General features: G+C 36.9%; 1 protein-coding gene across 2 annotated transcripts in view; it reads left to right on the top strand.

Moving 5' to 3' along the window:
* Positions 1-20,725, top strand: part of POLK (polymerase (DNA directed) kappa) — a 57,328-nt gene that overhangs the window by 4,495 nt on the left and 32,108 nt on the right. Inside the window, exon 2 of one of the 2 annotated variants that reach the window (XM_006775445.2) lies at positions 17,077-17,248. In XM_006775445.2, the coding sequence (XP_006775508.1) occupies positions 17,114-17,248 (135 nt within the window). In that variant the 5' untranslated portion in view covers positions 17,077-17,113. Of the gene's footprint in view, positions 1-17,076; positions 17,249-17,776; positions 17,892-20,725 lie in introns of those variants that run through there. The other variant, XM_015571597.1, reaches the window with a different exon arrangement.

The following is a 20,725-nucleotide window of genomic DNA, read 5'->3' on the forward strand; positions in this document are numbered from 1 at the left end:
ACATTCGCCATTGGCTATTGGAGCCTGCCGGCCGGGGAAAGAAACTGAGAGGTGGTCAGTACACCTCATAGTGACTGGTTGAGCGGTCATTCTGGTCATTCTGCCATTATGGTTGCTGGACTTTTATTATATAGGATTATGCTCCTACTTCAGAGCATAACTATGTTACTTGATCCATAAGATAACTCTGCATATCTTATATATATTAGACTCCCTTGTGTGTTGATTTTTACCTTTTAACTCTCCAAGGACAGATATCATAATGCCCTGCATATAGTTACTTAAAAATATGTTATATCCCACAGAAAGTTCTAACATTCAGCAATAAGACAATGATTTCAGAAAAGGAATTTCAAAGAGGTATAAGCTATCCTTTTATTTCTTTTCCTATTGTATAGAGGAGAGCCAAGCTAGGTATGTTCCAAGCAGAAATATTGTTTTTCACTGTTGAATAAAATTGAAATTGTATTTCATTATCATACACACACACACACACACACACACACACACACACTTGGTTTTGTGGGGTAAAAACTTGTCAGAACTAAGTGTTTCATAATTTCACTCTAACGGTAAAAAATCCACAGAGTATACATCTATGGTAGATGAACAGTGATATCAGTGTCCACTCTGTATGTACACATTTTGTTTTCATCCCCCCCCCGCAAGCTTTTGAATCTCTTTTAACTTCTTTTGCTGTTACAATTGAGAAATTATTTTGTTAATACATTAAAGTCATACTGTATAACGCAGTGTGGTATTTTTAAGTATTAGTAGAATCCTTGTGATAGTTAATTTTGTAATTGTGTTTGCTTCCTCTTTTTCTTCCTAACCCTTTCATTGTTTCACTTTTACTATAATTTCAGATCCTCTTCTTAGTCAAGTAAGCTGAAAAATATTGTTATAGAATATACATGTTGCTATGGTGATACAGTTTCTGAATAGACAATTTATCTTTTTCATACTCATGAAGTTCTGCTATATGATTGATGATTCTGATTAGGATGCTGTAAATATGAGATATATACACCACATCTTCCATAGATTCATTGTTTTGTAACATTTTCCTATCTACGAATACAGACAATACTTAAGTGTATAAAATTGATATGTTTTTAACAGTTGCATTATTTTTAGAGATCAGGTAAAGATTTAAAAGATAGTAAGTATTCAGGAAATATTTACAGATGAATGGAATAAGTTTAGTTGGTTGATGACTGAACGGAAGCTGTAGGAATTGTAATTAACAAGGTCTAGGAGAAAAATCACTACCATAGTAAAAATTAATGAGAAACTAAAGAACCAGATTCCATCATAGCTTTTTATAAGGAAAAAGGACCTACCCAATGTAAAATGTTGTTTTAGGTTTATTGCATTTAGTGTTCACTCTTCACAAAAATCCTGCAGGACAGACATTATCCTTATCTTACATATAAAGAAATAAAAGTTCAAAAAAGTTAAATAAGTTGCCCATAGTTAGTGAATAGTTGCATCTAGACTTTGGAACTTCAGAGACTTATAGTATATTAGTGGCCCGGTGCATGAATTCATACACATTGAAAGGAAATTAATTAGAAGAAATATTTTAATAGTGCTATTCGCCCTTACTCTATAATAGAAGTGTCAACCACATTCACAATCGACAATGACAGATCGAAACACGTGTGTGTAATTGGCACCAGCGAGAGCTTTGCATGTATTGTGCATGCTCAAGTCAACTTAGCCTTTTATATATGTAGAATAAATTTGCTTAATTAGACCTGCTTTCTGATTTAGCTAAACTTTTTCCAGCCCAGTGAAGCACCCCAGCTTCTCTTTCCGGTAATTGTCAGCAACACAGCAGTAAATATCAACACGAAGGAGATTATTATTATTATAGATCTCGCAGGGAGAACAAAGGGTAAAATATTTAACTGCAGCAGTGTTTGACTATATTCTATGCAGTGAGAAAACTTGAGGCGAACAAAGGGTAAATATTTAACTGCAGCAGTGTTTAACTATATTCTGCACAGTGAGAAAACCTGAAGTCATTTTCAAGTTCCACCATTTCTTCTTTTCAGTCGGGTCAAGTTTCTAAACTTTCTAAATCTCCATTTTCCGGCTAATGAAAAGAAAAGAGGATTCCAGCGTGTCTCCTATCTACCTACTCCAGGACTTCTGTGAGGATCAAATGAGATGAGGCACGTGAAAACGCTACACAGACATTTGGTTAAAGTGTAAAATGTTTCCACCTGGCTACAAAGCAAGACATGTTACTAGGCTGAAGAAACTGCAAGGAGGCTAGTCATTAGGGACAGGAAGCTGGGTGTTGCTACGTGAAGTCATTACCCGGCGCCCACAGGGACCGTTTCTGGGCTGGGCTGGGGGCCGCATTTTGCGCCATGAGGTCTCAGCAGCATCGGCTGTGATTTGGTGGGGTGTCTCTCTGGGGTGGTGGCGGGGCCTGTGTCCCACTTGGGGGAAGCCGAGTGTTGCTTTGTGGACGCCAGGTCCACGGTGCCGTCTCTTTGTAAATGGCCAGTGTGCATCACAGCAGCTCCTGCATTGAGTGTCTGCCCCCTGGTGGTCAGTACGCATCATAGTGGCTGGTTGGACACTTAGCATATTAGCCTTTTATATATATAGACTAGAGGCCCGGTGCACAAAAATTTGTGCACTTGGGGGGAAGGAGGGTCCCTCAGCCCGGCCTGTGCCCTCTTGCAGTCTGGGACCCCTCGAGAGATAACGACCTGATGGCTTAGGCCCACCCCCGGGTCGCAGAGGGCAGGCCCAATCCCTAGGTGCAGCCCCTGGTCGGGCTCAGAGCAGGGCCGATTGGGGAGTTGGGGCGCCGCCCCCTGTCATGCACAGAGGAGGGCGGATCGGGAGGTTGCGTTGCCACCCTCAGTCATTCTCAGGGTAGGGCCGATTATGGGGTTGGGGCACCGCCCCCTGTCACACTCAAGGCAGGGTCGATGGGCAAGTTGCGGTGCCACCCCCTGTCTTGCACAGAGCATGGCCAGTTGGGGTTGGGGAGCTCTCCCCTGTCACTCACAGAGCAGGGCCTATCAGGGGGGTTGGGGCTCTGTACCCTGTCACGCACAGAGCAGGGACGATCAGGGGGTTGGGGAGCTCCCCCTCTGTCACTCACAGAGTAGGGCTGATAGGGGAGTTGGGGCACCACTCCCTCTCACACACAGAACAGGACGGATCAGGGGGTTGGGGCGCCACACCCTGTCACACTCAGGGCAGGGCCGATCAGGGGGTTGGGGCCCCTCAGCCTGTCACACACAGAGCCGCAGGGCAATCAGGGGGTTGGGGAGCTCCCCCCTATCAGGCACAGAGCAGGGCTGATCAGGGGGTTGGGGCGCCTTCCCCTGTCACGAACAGAGCAGGGTGGATAGGGAGGTTGTAACCCCGCCCCCTGTCACACACAGAGCCACAGGGCGATCGGGGTTTGGGCGCTGCCCCCAGTCACGCTGATCCCGGTGCTGGAAGCCCTCGCAGCTCTGCTGATCCCAGTGCTGGGAGGCATATTACCCTTTTACTATATAGAGGCCTGGTGCACAGGTGGGGGCTGGCTGGTTTGCCCTGAAGGGTGTCCTAGATCGGGGTGGGGGTCCCCACTGGGGTGCCTGGCCAGCCTGGGTGAGGGACTGATGGCTGTTTGCAGCTGGTCACGCCCCCTTCAGGGTGGGGATCCCCTCTGGGTTGCCTGGCCAGTCTGGGTGAGGGGCTGAGGGCTGTTTCAGGCTGGCGGGTGGCTTAAGCTCCCAACCGCTCCTTTTTCTTCTTTTTTCTTTTTTATTCTGGGCCAGCTTTAGCTCTGAGGCTTGACTCTAGCTCTTAGGCCTCTGCTGCTGAAAGCAGGTTTCTGGCCTTTGTTTACCTTCTGTATTTGAAAAATGTTGCGATCCTGCTGGCTGAAGCTTGGTGACTAAAGGTTTCTGGGGTTTTGTTTAGCTTCTATATTTGTAACATAGTTGCTTAGAGTTACAGCTCAGAGGCCGGCAATGGCAGGCGGGGAACATTGGAGTCCTCCGTCACTGAAGCAAGCAAGCCTCATGTTCGCTTCCAGCTGCCTGGCTGCTTGCCGCCAGCTTGGCTGGCAGTTAATTTGCATATCGCCCTGATTAGCCAATGGGAAGAAGGGTAGCAGTTGTACGCTAATTACCATGTTTCTCTTTTATTAGATAGGATACTTTTAGTACATATAAAATTGATTTTAGACTTAAACCCAAATTATACTACAGTGATATTTTAAAATATTTGAGCATCTGTTAGAGCCAGATTATATTTTAGTATGTTGCATAGTTTTTCTTTAGTTTGACAATTTTCCTAAAAGAAAATTCATCCATATACATTTTTAAGTTGCAATAATATGTAGCCAATTTACAGTTTTTTTTCTATGAATGATAACCAGTGGAATATGTGTGCTAGTAAATCTATGTTCTAATTACTCATAAATAATTTAAGTGATCTTTGGAGCCCGTTGCAGTTTTTCTTTTATGTAATGTTGTTAAAGTAATTTTTGCTTGTTTGTTTGTCTGTTTTTAATTTTCACCTAAGGATATGTTTTTATTGATGTGAGAGAGAGAGGAAGGGGGAGAGAGAGAGAGAGAGAGAGAGAGAGAGAAACAGAGAGAGAGAGAAACATTAATTGGTGTTCTCCCATACACCCCCAACCAGATATCAAACTCCTCAACCAAGGTACGTGCCCCAACTGGGAATCAAATTCGCAACCTGTTGGTGTACAGGATGATGTTCCATCCAACTGAGCCTCCAGCTTGGGCAGGAATTATATTTTGATTTAACTCAATATATATGAGAAAAAATAGTGGTTGGGATTTATCATTTAATTTTTCATACTTTTGAGTAATCTATAATGATAAAAGCATAATATGCTAATTAGACTGGACAAAGCCAGGGCTGTGAGGGAAGCCCAGGTCCTGGGTGCCTGCTGGCGGCCAGCGGGAAGCCCAGGTCCCAGGTGCCAGAGGGAAGCTGGTACCGGCTGCTGGGGGAAGGAAGGCCTACTCTTGCACGAATTTTGTGCATTGGGCCTCTGGTTTATTAATAATCTTGAGAAGTAACAAAGGTATAGTGAACAACAACTTTATTAGAAATTGTAAGAAAAATGAAACTTGACCTCTCCAGGTAGCTCACTTGGTTAGAGCATCATTTCCATATGCCAAGGTTGCTGATTCGATCCCAGATCAGGGCACATATAAGAGTCAACCAATGGGTGGGAGAAAAAGTTGAACAACAAACCAATGTTTCTCTCTCTCTCTCTCTCTCTCTCTCTCTCTCTCTCTCTCTTTCTCCTTCAACAATTTTTTAGTCATGGATGGTATGGGTCAGTTAGTTGGAACATCAAACATTATTAGTAATGGGTTTGATCCCTGGTTGGGATATGTCATGGAGGCAAGCAATCCATGTTTCTCTCTCTCACCAATGTTTCTCTCTCTCTCTCTCTCTCTCTCTCTCTCTCTCTCTCTCTCTCTCTCAAATCAATAAATACAAATTTTTTTAAAAATCAGAACTTAGTATACTAACTCAAAATTTTATTCCATATTCCCCTAAAATAGGTACTATCCTTGTAAAGCTGGTAGCTGCTCATCAACTTCTATGCATGATTCTAGAACTATCCATCTTTAAATAATAAGTCTAGATTTAATATGCATCTTTAGTACCTCTAGCTTATCATCACTTATGGTTCTTTATCTTGCATTTAGGTTGTCAAAATGCAATAACATTGCAAACTTGGACATCTCATAACTTTGTTAAAGAAAAGGCAACCATTTTCTTCCCCTGTAATTGCAAAACATTTTTATTTTTATATTTATAAACATCAGTTGGAATTATAAGTCCAATGAAGTTTTCATTTCTACATCACCTATTCCCTTCGTATATAACTTAACCATTTGTTTACTTACAAACTCTTTTAAGTAACTTTTAGTGCAAACATAAAGGATGAAGGAACACTGTCATATATCCTGTCAGCAAAATGGGGTGTTCCAAGTTGTTGCAAATACTCTGTGAGGAAGTTCTTTCTGTTGAATGACTAATTGGATGGGAATGCCATACTTGCTTTTTATTCTTAAATATGCATTGTTTACTCATTGATTCTTGAGTGTCAGAAAATATATTTGAATCATCTGAAAATTCATTTTCTAGAATTTGCTTATATGGTCAATTTCCTCATTATAGTGTGGAATGCTATTAATCTCTATATTCATCTTCTGATTTGTCTAGTAATGTGAAATTCTGTCAATTGTCTTTGCTAGTATGAAAAATTCAGAACTTTCTACTGTATTTAACAAAAACTACTAAAAAACAAAAACCTGCAAAAATGGTGTCTCTATACCTCACTTATACTTTCTTTCAAAGATGTGATACTGTGGGCAAAACATAATAAAACTGTAGGATGACTACAGTGATATAGTGATGATTTCTTTTACTATTAGATCATCCATCTAGGTGATTCTATTATTTCATTTTACTATTTTATTTTTAGCTTAACTCTTACAGATAATTGATGAGTAATGATTACATAAATCCTAGGATGATAAAATAGATCCATATAGAAATTTTGCAAGATAAAGAAAAAGCAAGATATGAAACATTAATGCTTACAAGTGAAGTTGCTCAAAGAAACTGAAAAACTAAAATTGGGTTTCATAGATTCTTGTGGTACACCAAGGGTTAATATAAACTACATTTCTTAATTTTATTTCATAGCCAAACCTGAACTAGTTTGTATTTCCTTCTATCTCAGGTAAAAGGGTTAGCCATTGTAATTCATTCCAAAATAATAATTTGATTAAATAAGGTACTAATCTTAAAAATCAAAGTACAGTTTAATATATTAATTACTAGTTCATTTATCTTTGCTTAATATGGTGAAATTTTTGCCTTAAAAGTAGTTGTATAAAAATTCATGTATAAAGTATAATAAATATTTGCCATTTGGGACATCTGAATAGGCCATTTTTGTTAGTTGGAAATACCTAAAATAACAGAATTTTCCTTTTTTTTTTTTTTACATAAGGAAAGCATGGCTATCATGTAGATCCCATGATAGCAAGCATTTCACAGTAGAACCATACTCTATAAAATTACCATCTGAGGGAATCATCCGAAACCAGGTGAAATCAGGGGGATCAATGACTGTCATGTAGTAATATTTACTTTAGCCCTCAAGCGGATATGTGAAAAGATGTGTGCAAGTAAAGAAATACTGGTGAACTCCAGGGATAAAGGCCTTCTTCAGAAAGACCTTGCTGCTTTCTAGGGATTGTTGCTAGTTTTTTATGGGATGAAAACCCAAGCTATTTTGTGATTAAGATTAGTATAGTGCTTGATATTGCACATAGAAATTAAAGGAGGCATATAATTTAAACAGCTTTTTATAGGTCCTATTCTTGAAAAAGGAATTGGGAATTTTTGAAGCCTTGGAAAGCCTTTGTTTTCTTCCTTAATTGGGGTTATTTTGGAAAAATAGGAAAACATTAAAATATATGCAGTAGGAGGGAATGAGGAAGGCAGTCCTGCTGCATATCAGGGACAGAGAAAACCTTCAAAGCTTTAAAAGGACTGGTGAAAAGGAAGCAGGAGTAAAGTGTTCACAGAGAATACAGGAACCTGGTCTAGCTCCATCCTTTGAAGGACAGGATGTGCCTAGGCCAGTGATGGCGAACCTATGACACGCGTGTCAGAGGTGACGCGCGAACTCATTTTTTTTGGTTGATTTTTCTTTGTTAAATGGCATTTAAATATACAAAATAAATATCAAAAATATAAATCTTTGTTTTACTATGGTTGCAAATATCAAAAAATTTCTATATGTGACACGGCACCAGAGTTAAGGGGTTTTTCAAAATGCTGACATGCTGAGCTCAAAAGGTTTGCCATCACTGGCCTAGGCACATCATGGTCAAACTGTTGAAAAACAAAGATTCAGAGCAAAACTTGAAAGTAGTCAGAGAAAAATAGCATTATCACCTATGGAGAATGACAATTTGAAAGATCATGGTCTTAACAGAAAGAACAAGAGGCTAGAAAACAGTGGAGCAATTTCCTTATGTATTTTACTACTATATACTTTATTGGGATAATATCTAAATTGGTGGGTAATCATGAGGAATAAATGCGAGAATACTTCTTAAGTATTTAGTACCTGCCTGACGTATAGTAAGTTTTCAGAAAATGCTAATTATCATTAATCATACATATTTTTAGCAAAGTAACCAACTTCTTTGGAATTTAATATTTTTTTCATGTTTCATTTTTTTCTAATTTTAGAGAAAAGTATTTTATATTTAAAGTTTTTATTTAGTTTTTCCTATTGTATCATGAGAAAGGAAGAAACCACTGACAGTATTGTAAAAGAGAAGTCACCTTTGCTGCTACTTTCACTTGTACAAAGACAAGATTTAGGAAGCTCTCATTTTCAGAAAAAAAGTCTTTTTATGTATAATGCTACTCTTTTATTGTCTGTGTTGCTTTAGATGGAAATATAGGGCTTTTTAAATTACTGATTTTTAGTTGTTATTAGGTAAGGCAATGCATAGTATAAATGGACTGTTTTAGATGCTATGATTATTGAGGAAATTGCCCTTCAGATTTGCAGTTGATCCCCAGATATATTTATCTCTGTGCAATGTTTATCACATTCCAGGATACTAAAAAAGCCCTCATCTATAAATGTTTCTGTAAAAAGTTCACAGTTTTTAGAAGTCTGAATGAACATCATATTTTCATAACTTTATTTTAGTTTCTTGTCATTGTTTCATATTTTCATTTGAAGACTAGAGAGTTTTCAAAATCATGATGTCATTTAAAACTAAATTTAGACATAAGTTGTGCCTTTCATTTCAGTACTACCACATATGATATTTTATCACCATTCATTCCACTTTTATGTTACTAACATTATCAGTCAACAAAACAACTATAGTTCCATTGTTTTGGGTAAGATTTCACTCATTTTCTATTTTACCTTTTTATATTTATATTAAGTGTGATGGCTTTGAAGCCAGACCTGAAATAAAGTCCCAAATTTTTCTGACTTTATCTAAGGTACCTACTAAATCTGCACCTTAGTTTCCTCTTCTCTTATGAAGATTAAATAGAATAAATGCACATAAAACAGTAAGAATCATGTTAGCTTTTATAGTTCTTACATTTAAAAATACTTACCTGAGGTGTTACCATTAATTATATTCCTTTCTGAATAATAATGTGCCCATCATTCACTCATTCAGCATACATTTATTAAATAAAGGCTGAGTGGCCTATTATTACCCCCTTGAAATCTGTACTTTAGTTGTACTGAGTTCTGCAAAAAATATTGCCTTATTTTCTTTCACAAATTCTAGAAGAAAAACCTCTCTAAAATCAATAAAAACATACTTTTTAAAAATCTGTTAATATAAGCATTTGTCAAGGATTTACATTTTTAAAAACTATATCTTTATTGATTAGAGGGAGAGAGAGAGAGATCAATGATGAGAGAGAATCATCAATCACTTGCCTCCTGCGCACCCCCCTGGGGATCGAGCCTGAAACCAGGCATGTGCCCTGACGGGGAATCGAACCGTGACCTCCTGGTTCATGAGTCGATGCTCAACCACTGAGCCATGCCGGTTGGGCAAGGATTTACATTTTTTAAAAATGCATGCTCTAAACTAGACTTCTAGAAATTTTCTTGGGGTATATTCTAGGATTTAATTTAAAACTTTATTCTGAGAACTCCATCTATTCTTAGAAGTATATTAATTTGATTTTTACATTACAATGCATATGTTTGTTAAGCTATATTAATATAAAGTATATCTATACATATTCTAGATAGTAACATATGTGATTTTTAAGTCAGTCATGCCAAACACATTATGTTGGTGCATTCATACAATTAAGAGTTATGAGATCAAACTCAACATAAGCTGTTAATGTTGAAATTTTATGTGTGTGTCAGATTTGGTTACCTTAATATAGTCATTGACTTGAAGTAAACTAAAATATAACTGCTTGGTACCGTGACTTGAATTTTAGGATCATGTCGATGGTAAAGCCTAAATGCCATGAAGAGTAATCTCTTGTTGGTTTACTGAGTTCCACAAGATCTGAGATGGGAGTTGTGAGGCAGGGGAGCTGCGCCAGTCATTTGTTGTTTCTGACTTCTTAAAGTTACACCTTACGTTTTGTGTGTGTTGGTGGTGGGTGATTTTTTTCCTTTCGTCTTATTTAGTAATGATGATTTTTTCTATTTTTTCTTAATTATATGCTCATGTTTGCAGCCAGGCCTGTAGTCTTAGTTACATTTTAGAGAAATAAGAATGAATGTGAGGAGAGAATCCAAATTGTTGCATGCTTACTGTGTGTTTACTGTGCTAGGGGGCTCTACATATTAAACATTTAATCCTCAACAATCCTGGAAAGTGTTACAGACCAGGAGACCAAGATTTCATAGACCTTGAAATCACATAAATTGCCTCCAAAGACACAGCTAATTAAGCTTCAGAGTTTACATTTAAATCTAGGACTATCTGGCTACAAATGATTTACTCTATCAAAATGCCTCTTGAAACTGAACTCTTTATTAAGTCTGTAGGTTAAAATAAGCAGTTAGCATACTTAGCTCTCTTTAAGGAAAAAATAAATATCAGTAAATCTGGACTATTCCTTTTATGGGCTAATAGGTCTGTTTAGTTAACACAAATCATTTTTTTGTGCAACAGATGATAGATTAATAAGTTATTCTAGCTCAGTGTTTTGCAAGTTTTTTTTTAACCCATGCTCACAAACATTCCTTTCCCTTTTCTGTAGGCTATGTATTTACTAGTATGCTTTTACATTAGTGATAAACATATATGAAGAAATTATAGGAGAGCTCTACAGCATTCTTAGAACAAAGATTTGAGGAAAAGTTTGAGGTTTTACTTAAGATTTTATTTGCCAAGGTTTAGGTTATGAAAGTGCTTTAAACTCCCGCCAGAGACTTTAGGCACTATAAGAAATCAACAGTGGATCAAGAAATGATATAAAGAATAGGACTCAGAAAAACTGGAACAGGGTTGTGGGCTTGATCCCCAGTAGAGGGCATGTAGGAGGCAGCTGATCAATGATAATAATCATTGAAGTTTCTCTCTCTCCCTCTCCGTTACTCTCTGAAATCAATAAAAATATATCTTTAAAAAAAACAAAACTGAAGCAGTTTGTCAGAGGGGATTCATTGAAAGGATCATTTTTCCAGGATAGGAAAATAAAATAATATTTTGTACAACTCTTTCTGTACAATTTATTAAATTTATTTAAAAAATATTTTCCTTCCACTACTGTAGGACACAACACAGTATAGTGATACAAAGTATAATAGCTGAATTTTCCAACTGTAGTATATTATTCTGGCTTCTTATATAATTTATATTAAAATGATAACATTGAGGTTGTAAAACTTAAAAAAATTGTTACAGTACAAAACTACTATAGAAAAATCCTTTCTTCCTTTTCTAAAAACATATATATTCAACTATCCTTTAAGCTTTGTGCACTTTACTATATAAACTAAAACAAAAGTAAAAAACAACAACAACAAAAAACAAAACAAAAGTAATCTGTTTATTATCACTTCTGTGTAAGTAAATATTTTTGCTGGCTTGACCTAGTACCCAAAGAAAGAACCTCTTAGCATAACTCCTTTTTATTAATGAATCAACATCCCAAGAATCAATCAACTTCTTAAGATGTAAATTTAGTTTATCACAGTTGTCCTGAGTGTGTTTATGTCTGAATATAAACAAAGTTTTCATTGTTAAAGAACCCTCCAGATTTTTTACAAAATATGCAACTCATCATCAAAATAGGAACTTCACTTTGGGTCATTTACCTTTGGATCAACACTTTATTTGATGTGTTTTGTATCAGGATATTTTCCATTCTGTATTAAAGAAGCAAATAGTTTCAATTTGTTATTCTATAAGAGTGAAATTTATCTCTCTAAGATTAAGAAGAGTAGGTGTTTTTTTTGTTGTTGTTGTTGTTGTTTTTACTGCCTCTGTCTCATTCTTCTTTGGGATAAGTTACATGACTAGAAAACACAGAAAGGAAAAAGGCAATTGAATATGTGCAATGGTTCTCAAAGAGTAGACCTTATGTCCTCGGTGAAAACTTGAATTTTCTTTTACCTTACATCTCCTTCGTTTAGGGTCTATGGGGTAACATTATTTCAGTTATTTCTCTCAGTGATACATGCACATTTAAAATTAAATAATCCATTCTGAAGTAATTTTAAAATTGTTATACATCTTATTTTGTAAAGATATTAAAAGTTAAAGATCGCTAGCTGGATAGTTCAGTTGGCGAGAGCATTGTCCCCATACACCAAGGTTTCGGGTTTGATCCCAGGTCAGGGCACATACAAGAAGCAAACAATTAATGCATAAATAAGTTGAACAACAAATCTCTATGTCTCTTGCTACCTACCTACCTCTCTCTCTTTCTCAAATCAAATTTTTTAAAAAGCTAAAGCTAAAAATACAGTTGTTCCCATCATATGAGAATTGTGGGAGCCCTAGCCGGTTTGGCTCAGTGGATAGAGAATCGGCCTGTGGACTGAAGGGTCCCAGGTTCCATTCCAGTCAAGGGCATGTACCATGGTTGCAGGCTCCTCCCTGGCCCCTGCCCTGGTCGGGGCATGTGTAGGAGACAGCCAATTGATGATGTGTTTCTCTCTCTCTTTCCCCCCTCTCTTCCATTCTCCCTAAAAACCAATGGAAAAAATATCCTTGGGTGAGGATTAAAATAAGTAAATTTTTTAAAAAAGAATTGTGGGTATATGGCTTGAGTGTTTTTGAGCACACATGTGTATAAAGTAACTGAAGAGAAACAGAACATAATGTGTTAAAATCTTTGAGTTGTGGTTTTTTTATATTCTTGAAAATTAAAATTTTTTTTAGAAGAAACTGAAAAAAGAAAATTGTAAGTCAGACATTAATTTGGAAATGACTACTTTAAAATTAGGGTAGTATTCTTTATTGTATTTGAATTTAGATAGTAAAAAGAACATTTCAGCACAATCTAAAATTTTGTGCTCAGTGCTTAATCTGTTCAAACATTAAATAGTTGAACATTTGGAGGATTTAAAAATATTTGTTCCTAAAACCTATATAGATTTTCTGGGGGATTATTTGGTTTGGTTATTTATAATATATTAGAAATAGGAAGCAGGCCCCACCTAGGAAATTCCCTATAGTTTAGTTTTTCCCCCTCCTCCTCTTCCCATCTCCTTTCTTTTCCTGCTCTATTCCTTCTCTTTCTCCTATTAGTATATGTTGTATAATTTCTGGTAGATTAATTCTAGGTGACTTTGTTCAATATGCTAAGTGCTGGTGATATTGTTTATGTAGTTTTGTGTGGGTGTTTTTTTTATAGGTAGTCCGAACCCTAGCATACAAAAACTTCTTTAGAATCTCTTCTGAAAATTTCTAATTTTCCATCCTTACTACCACCCGAAAAATTGGTTGGCCTTATATTTTTTAAGTGGTAGCCTGAATAGTCAGTGGTAGAATCAGACTGGGAAGAATTTGAATGTTTCCAGAGAAAATGTGCTTTTAAACAATATGCTAAACCACAAGAACCCAGAGTTCTGTCCTTTGAGTTATGCATTACTGTTTGTGCTTCTGGGTTGAAGTGAAACAGATTATTCAGTAATGTCAAGCCATAAAAATGTTTGACCATTTTTTTAAAAAATTTGTTTATAAAGTCAGTTATATCCATTCATAGACTTTGGGACTTTATATGTGATGTTGCATAGTAATCATAGGACAAATACTTCTTTGGCATTTTGTCGAGGATGCTTACAGTGTATCCTCTTCCCTTATATAGTCTCTTTATCTTAAAGAGAAGGAAGTAACACAAGTGATTTGTCACAGCTCTGAAAATCTGCTTAACTTAAATAATAACTATTGATGGAGTTTATCATGTAGCAGACACCGTACTAATCCCTGACTTTATGTGCTGCCCTCCTAAAGTCATTTGACATAGTATTAAATCTCCCTCCCAGGAAAATAGGGAAAATCTTCATTCTTTGTGATATTATGTGATTACCTCTGCTAGAAGCTCCCCCTTTCAATTTATGGATTTCTAGATAAAGGAATTCAGTAAGCACTAATGCGATGATTAGAGATACTAGGACTAATGAGGGATTTTAGAAATTTGAAAATACAGAAATACTAAATAATAAAAACAAAAGCAGGCTCTCCACAGTCACATAATGAGATTACAAAAAGAAACTGATAGTGACCCAAGTACACCAGAACTTAGTATGTTGTTTATTGCCGTTCTCTGATAATTTTTCTTAGATTTAGATATATTTGGGAAGCATTTAAAGAAATTAAATTTAACTAAGCAACTTAATTTCCCAAAGGATAAATATAAACTAGAGTCTTTTGAATATTAATGGAGCTTAACGAGCATTATATTATGTAAATTCAAAATATTCTTACATTTTAATACAAGTCCCCAAAGCATTAATAAACCAATGTAACCATTAAGTGCCTTAGGAAAATAGGGTTGTAAAATTGGAGTATGAGGGTAGACAGGTAACAAGTAACTGGGATACAGATTCTTAAAGATTAGGGGTTTATTCTAGAGTGATATGGGGTGCCTTTATATAGTTTTTAGCAGAGGAATAACATGACCTAACTTGTGATTTAAAAGAATCATTTGGGCTACTATGTTGATAATTCAATATAGAAGGAGAAGAGCAGAAACAAGGGACTATTGAAGAAGCCATTGCAAAAATCCAGGGAAGAGATAGTAACGATAGTTCAGAATTGAGTGAAAATAGTGAGAAGTGGTAAATTCAGAGTACATTTTGAAAGCTGAGCTCACAGGATTTCCTGACAGTTTGGATATGGGGTGTATGAGAAACAACTGGGCCAGGAATGGCTACCATGTTATTTGCATGAGCAATTGGAAAGGATTGGAGTTATCTTCAACTGAGTTGAGGAAGACTGTAACTGGGTCTTGTTTGGAGGATAGAGGCAGATGAAAAGATCAGTTTGGACATAATAATTTGAGATGTCAGACATGCATTTGGACTAGAGTTCAAACCTGGAAGTCATAGCCTGTAGATGATAGTAAGCCTATGTCCATGAAACTGGACATAAATTGCCTCGTAACTGGGCATCAACAAGGCTAGATGATAGCTGAAAACTAACTTTGACGATCACAATTTTTCCTGGTGTCAGTATTGCTGATAGCCTAGTTCTGCTGACCTAATTAAGGACCAAAACCAATTCTTCTTAGAGATTTCGGCCTAAATAGTATACCATATGTGAAGTAATAAGCATCCATTAAATGTTTCTTTTCCTTTCATACATTTCATCATTTAAAGGACAAGGCAACTTAAATGCAGGATGTCTGCATTTAGCCTCTCCACTCTTCAGTAGGTTTGGGGAAATGATGAATGGATTACATTTACCTGTTTTACTAGAAAAAAAAACAAGTATTTGGGTTACTAAAGAATAAGGCAAAATATCAGATACTATTAGGCTGAATGTGATCGTTGAGAAGAAATTCAAATGATAAAAAATAGAAAAACAATCTATATTCCCTTGGGCATTGAGGAAAAAAACATCACCAGTGGTTCCTATACTTTGGGGCACATTGGAATTAGCTGGGCACCTCTTAAAAATACTGGTATTTGTTCCTACTCCCAGACCTTCTGATTTATTTGGTATGGAATATGACCTAGGCATCACGAGTTTTAGAATTTCTCCAGGTGGCTAATGTACAGCAAAGTTTGAGAACTACTGTGATGTACACTGTTTGTTTTCTAATGGAACTATCTCTAATAATCACAGCATTTAAATTTCCTTTCGTATTTTTTTCATTCTTTGCTGGTGCCACAAATGGAAGCAACATTGATATAAGGTCCTCTTGTAAGCATTATGCCAAGTGAAATAAGTCAGATAAAAAAAGACACACACTATGTGATTTCATTTATATGTAGAATTTTTAAAAACACACACACACTGAAGTCATAGATACAAAGAACAGGTTAGTGGTTGGGAGGGAGGAACAAAATGGGTGAAGGTGGTCAAATGGTAAAAAATTCCAGTTATAAAATGAATTAAGTTCTTGGGATGCAATGCACAGCATAGTGACTATAGTTAATAATACTATCTTGCATACTGGAAAGTTTCTAAGAGATCTTAAAAATTCTCAGCACACACAAAAAAACCCATTTGCTATGATAGCTTCATTAGACTTGAAAAAGACTTGGATTCAAATCACAGTTACTTTGCTTATTAGCAGAATTATAATAGGCAATTCCTTTAACCTTCCCGATACTCTGAATTCTTTTCTCTAACATGAGAATAACCAAATCTACTTTGCATGGTTATTATAAATAGTTTTTAAAGCAAATATATGTGAAGGTAAATTATAAAAACTATATAAAAATATTAAAGAATTATTATTTGAAAAGATTTTTCTTAACCTTGGAAGTGATAAAACATTATAAAATGTAATAATTTCCTGAAAGTGAATAGATTGTTATTTTTTCACTGCCATAAGAATAAAGGTCTTCATACAGCACCTAATAAGTGCTATTAATTAAACATGTTTAGTAGAGGAAGTGTTGTTATGTATTTATTTCCTATAGAGTGTATTAATATGGGAAAAACGTGTGTGAAACTCAGGCCTGGATTTCAACACAGATGTTGTCACTTATTAGCTAGTGTGTGTCAGTAGACATGTTCTGAGTCTCAGGTTTCTTTTCTCTTCATATTGGGGGTAATAACCCCTCTCAGGGCTCCTGTGTGAGGTTCAAGTGTAAAGCACCAAGCATAGTGACTGGCACAGAGCTTGCAGGAAATGTTACTTCCTTGTTCCCCTCCAAGAGTACTATAATATTGAAATAGTAATTTTAAAAGCTGAATAATGATAATTTCTCAATAGCTAAACATTCTTAACCATCACTTTTTATTTGTCTTGCTGATTTCCATATCGTTTTAACTTTTAAGTGTCTACCTCCCTTCCCACCATCAATGGTTTGTAAAGCAGTTTTTATTTTGTATGCTTTCTCAGGTAATAAAAGAAGCCATTTTAACATTAAGTCTACACCATGGACAGCACAAAGGAGAAGAATGACAATTACAAAGATGATCTCCTTCTTAGGATGGGACTTAACGATAATAAAGCTGGGATGGAAGGATTAGATAAAGAGAAAATAAACAAAATTATAATGGAAGCCACAAAGGTATGTTTCTTGTTTCTTTCAATGTCTTTAATATAGTAACTTTTATACTTTTCGTTTAAATGAAGATCAGTACATTTTAAACATCCTTTTAATTATAATTTTAACATATAACATTGTTAAGCTACAAATGGGCATGAAATAATCTTTCTATTCAGTTCTTATTGCCATCCCGTTTTCTACTTCACGTATACCTATTATGCATGTAAAAGCAAAATATCATGCATGTATTTTTTTGCCCTTTTTTTAACCCCAGGAGGAGAATATTATGATTGTTGTGTTTTTTTATTTTGTTTCAGTTAATATAACTTGGAGGTCTTTCTGTGTAAGTAATTAAATATATTCATTGGTCTTTATGCTACATGTGGATATAATATAATTTATTGAACCAGTCAGAAATCTAAATTTAGTGGTGGACATACGTCGTTTCTAGTCTTTTGTTTTTACCAGTACTGCAATGAATAACCTTGTATTTTATAACTTTACATATGTGCAAATGTAACTATAGGGGAGAGTCCAAGAAGTGGAATTGTTCCAGCAAATGCAGATAGCACAAAGGGATGCAGCATGTGCAGTTTTTATGAATTGCCCAGTAGCCCTCCATTGTGGTTGTATCAGTTTACATTTCCACTATTAATATTTGAGGGTATGTATTGTCTTGCCACAATGTGTCCACACTGTGTGTGACTAAACTTTTGGATTGACCCGGTCTGTGGTAACATAGTATAGCATTTGTAGTCTCGTGTCTAAAAGTGATTTGTATTTCTTTTTATGTGACCTGCCTCTTAGCCTCTGCACAGATTTTGCTCATGGTAGTTTCTCCTGAGCAGAAGATTTATGTTTGCTTCTTTTTATATTGAATCAGTCAACTGTATAGGGCTCCTCCAAGACCATGAAAGAATTCTTTTGTTGTTGTTGTTAATGCTCACATGAGGATATTTTTCCATTGATTTTTAGAGAGAGTGGAAGGGAGAAGGAGAGACACATGTGAGAGAGACACATCAATTGGTTGCCTCCTGACCCACCCCGACCAGGGCCCAGGAACCTGCAACTGAGGTACAAGCCCTTGACTAGAATCAAACCCAGGACAACACTCTACCCACTGAGCCAAACCGGATAAGGCTGAAAAAATTCTTTAATAGATTTTCTTCATATCACCTTTTTTGGTTTCATCTATATCCTACAGGCCCGGTGCACAAAATTTGAGCACTGGGTGGGGGGTGGGGAGGGCGGGAGGGTGGTCTCTCAGCCCCGCCTGTGCCCTCTCGCAGTCTGGGAGCCCTTGGGGGATGTCCGACTGCTGTGGAGGTGGGAGAGGCTCCCACCACCGCTACTGCGCTCACCAGCTGTGAGCCTGGCTCAGGACTTCTGGCTGAGCAGCGCTCCCCCTATGGGAGCGCACTGACCACCAGGGGGAAGTTCCTGCATTGAATGTCTGTCCCCTGATGGTCATTGTGCGTCATAGCAACTGGTCATTCCACTGTTCGGTTGATTTGCATATTAGTCTTTTATTATATAGGATTATTAATATCCATGCAGTAAGATATAAAATTTAAGAGAATAGCCTCATTCTTAGGAAATGCATGCTGATATTCACAGCAATTTACTTCTAATGGTTTAGGAAGAAATGGGGAGAAAAGGTGTGTGTGCGCATGCACGCACGCCAGCAAATTTTGGGATGAAACCAAATATTGCAGGAGATTAACAAATGCTGTATCTGGAAGAGGACATATAGTGATCATTGTACTATTTTTTTTTTCAATTTTTAGAGGTTTATAAATTCCAAAATAAAAAGTTGAGGGAAAAATAATTTTAGTATATAAAATGTAGATACAATTTTGAAAGTTAAAAGGATTATGAGATGAAATAAGCAGATACAGCATATGGACTGATTGGATCCTGATTAAACAAATACATAGGTGAATTTGAAGATGGAATGGATACTAGATAATATTCAGGAATTATTGTTCACTTTATTAGTTATAAAAATGTTATGATTATGTGGGGAAATAACCTTATTGTTTTTTTCTTTTTTAAATATATTTTTTATTGATTCCAAAGAGGAAGGAAGAGGGAGAGATAAAAACATCAATGATGAAAGAGAATCATGATTGGTTGCCTCCTGCATGCCCCCTACTGGGAATCGAGCCCACAACCCAGGCATGTGCCCTTGACCAGGATCGACCTGGGACCCTTCAGTCCACAGGCCGATGCTCTATCCACTGAGCCAAACCAGCTAGGGTAAAATAGCCTTATTTTTAAAGATGCATAATGTAATACTCTCTGGACTAGCTAAATGTCATTATATCTGTAATTTAGTTTACAACAGGTCACTTAAAAAATCAATCAAGGTAATATGGCAAAATGTTAACAGTTGTTAAATATCAATGATAATTTTGTACATCTGTACATCTCTCAATTTTTCTGTTTGAGACTTAGTAGAAATTTTTATCATACAAGTTTTCAAAAAGAAATAAACCTGGTTTTCAGGTTGAGAGATAGAGTATTACAGTTATCTTAGACGTCCCTATCAGATCTCTCTCTTCTCTGTGTCCCAGAACCACTTATTAAATAACCCACCCTTTTTCTACTGATCTGCCATGATTTTCCTGGCCCACTGGATTATATTAGTCATTGGGAAAATGCAAACTAAAGTTACAATAAAGATTTTTAAAAATTAAAAATCGACTGCCATTTGACCTGGTAATCCCACTTATAGGAATATATCCCAAGAAGCCTGAAACACCAATCAAAAAAGGATATATGCATCCCTGTGTTCATAGCAGCATTATTTACAATAGCTAAGATCTGGAAACAGCCCAAGCACCCATAAGTAGATGAATGGATAGAAAAGCAGTGGTAGCTTTACACAATGGAATACTATGCAGCTGTATATATATAAAAAAAGGATCTCTTACCTTTTGAGACAACATAGAGGGACCTGGAAATAATTATGCTAAGTAAAATAAGCCAGTCAGAGAAAGACAAATATCGCATGATTTCACATATATGCGGAATCTAATGAACAAAATAAATTGACAAACAGAATATATCCAGAGACATGGAAGCATACAACTGATGATTCTCAGAGGGACGGGGAGGGCAGAGATTAACCAAACAATTTATATGTATACTAGGGGCCCGGTGCACAAAATTCGTGCACTGGGTGGGTGGGGGGTGTCCCTCAGCCCAGCCTGCCCCCTCTCACATACTGGGAGCCCTCAGGCGTTGACCCCCATCACCCTCTAATCACAGGATTGGCCCCTTGCCCAGGCCTGACACCTCTGACAGAGGCGTCAGGCCTGGGCAGGGGATCCTCATTTCCCCCCATCACTGGTTCTGCCCCCAGCCCAGGCCTGACGCCTCTGGCACAGGCGTCAGGCCTGGGCAGGGGACCCCCAAACCCCTCCGATTTCTGGCTCTGCCCCTGGCCCAGGCCTGATGCCTCGGCCAGAGGCCTAGACCCCCATCACCCTCCAA

This window comes from Myotis davidii, unplaced genomic scaffold (genome assembly GCF_000327345.1).
Source record: "Myotis davidii unplaced genomic scaffold, ASM32734v1 scaffold44, whole genome shotgun sequence".
NCBI classification, from domain to species: Eukaryota; Metazoa; Chordata; class Mammalia; order Chiroptera; family Vespertilionidae; genus Myotis; species Myotis davidii.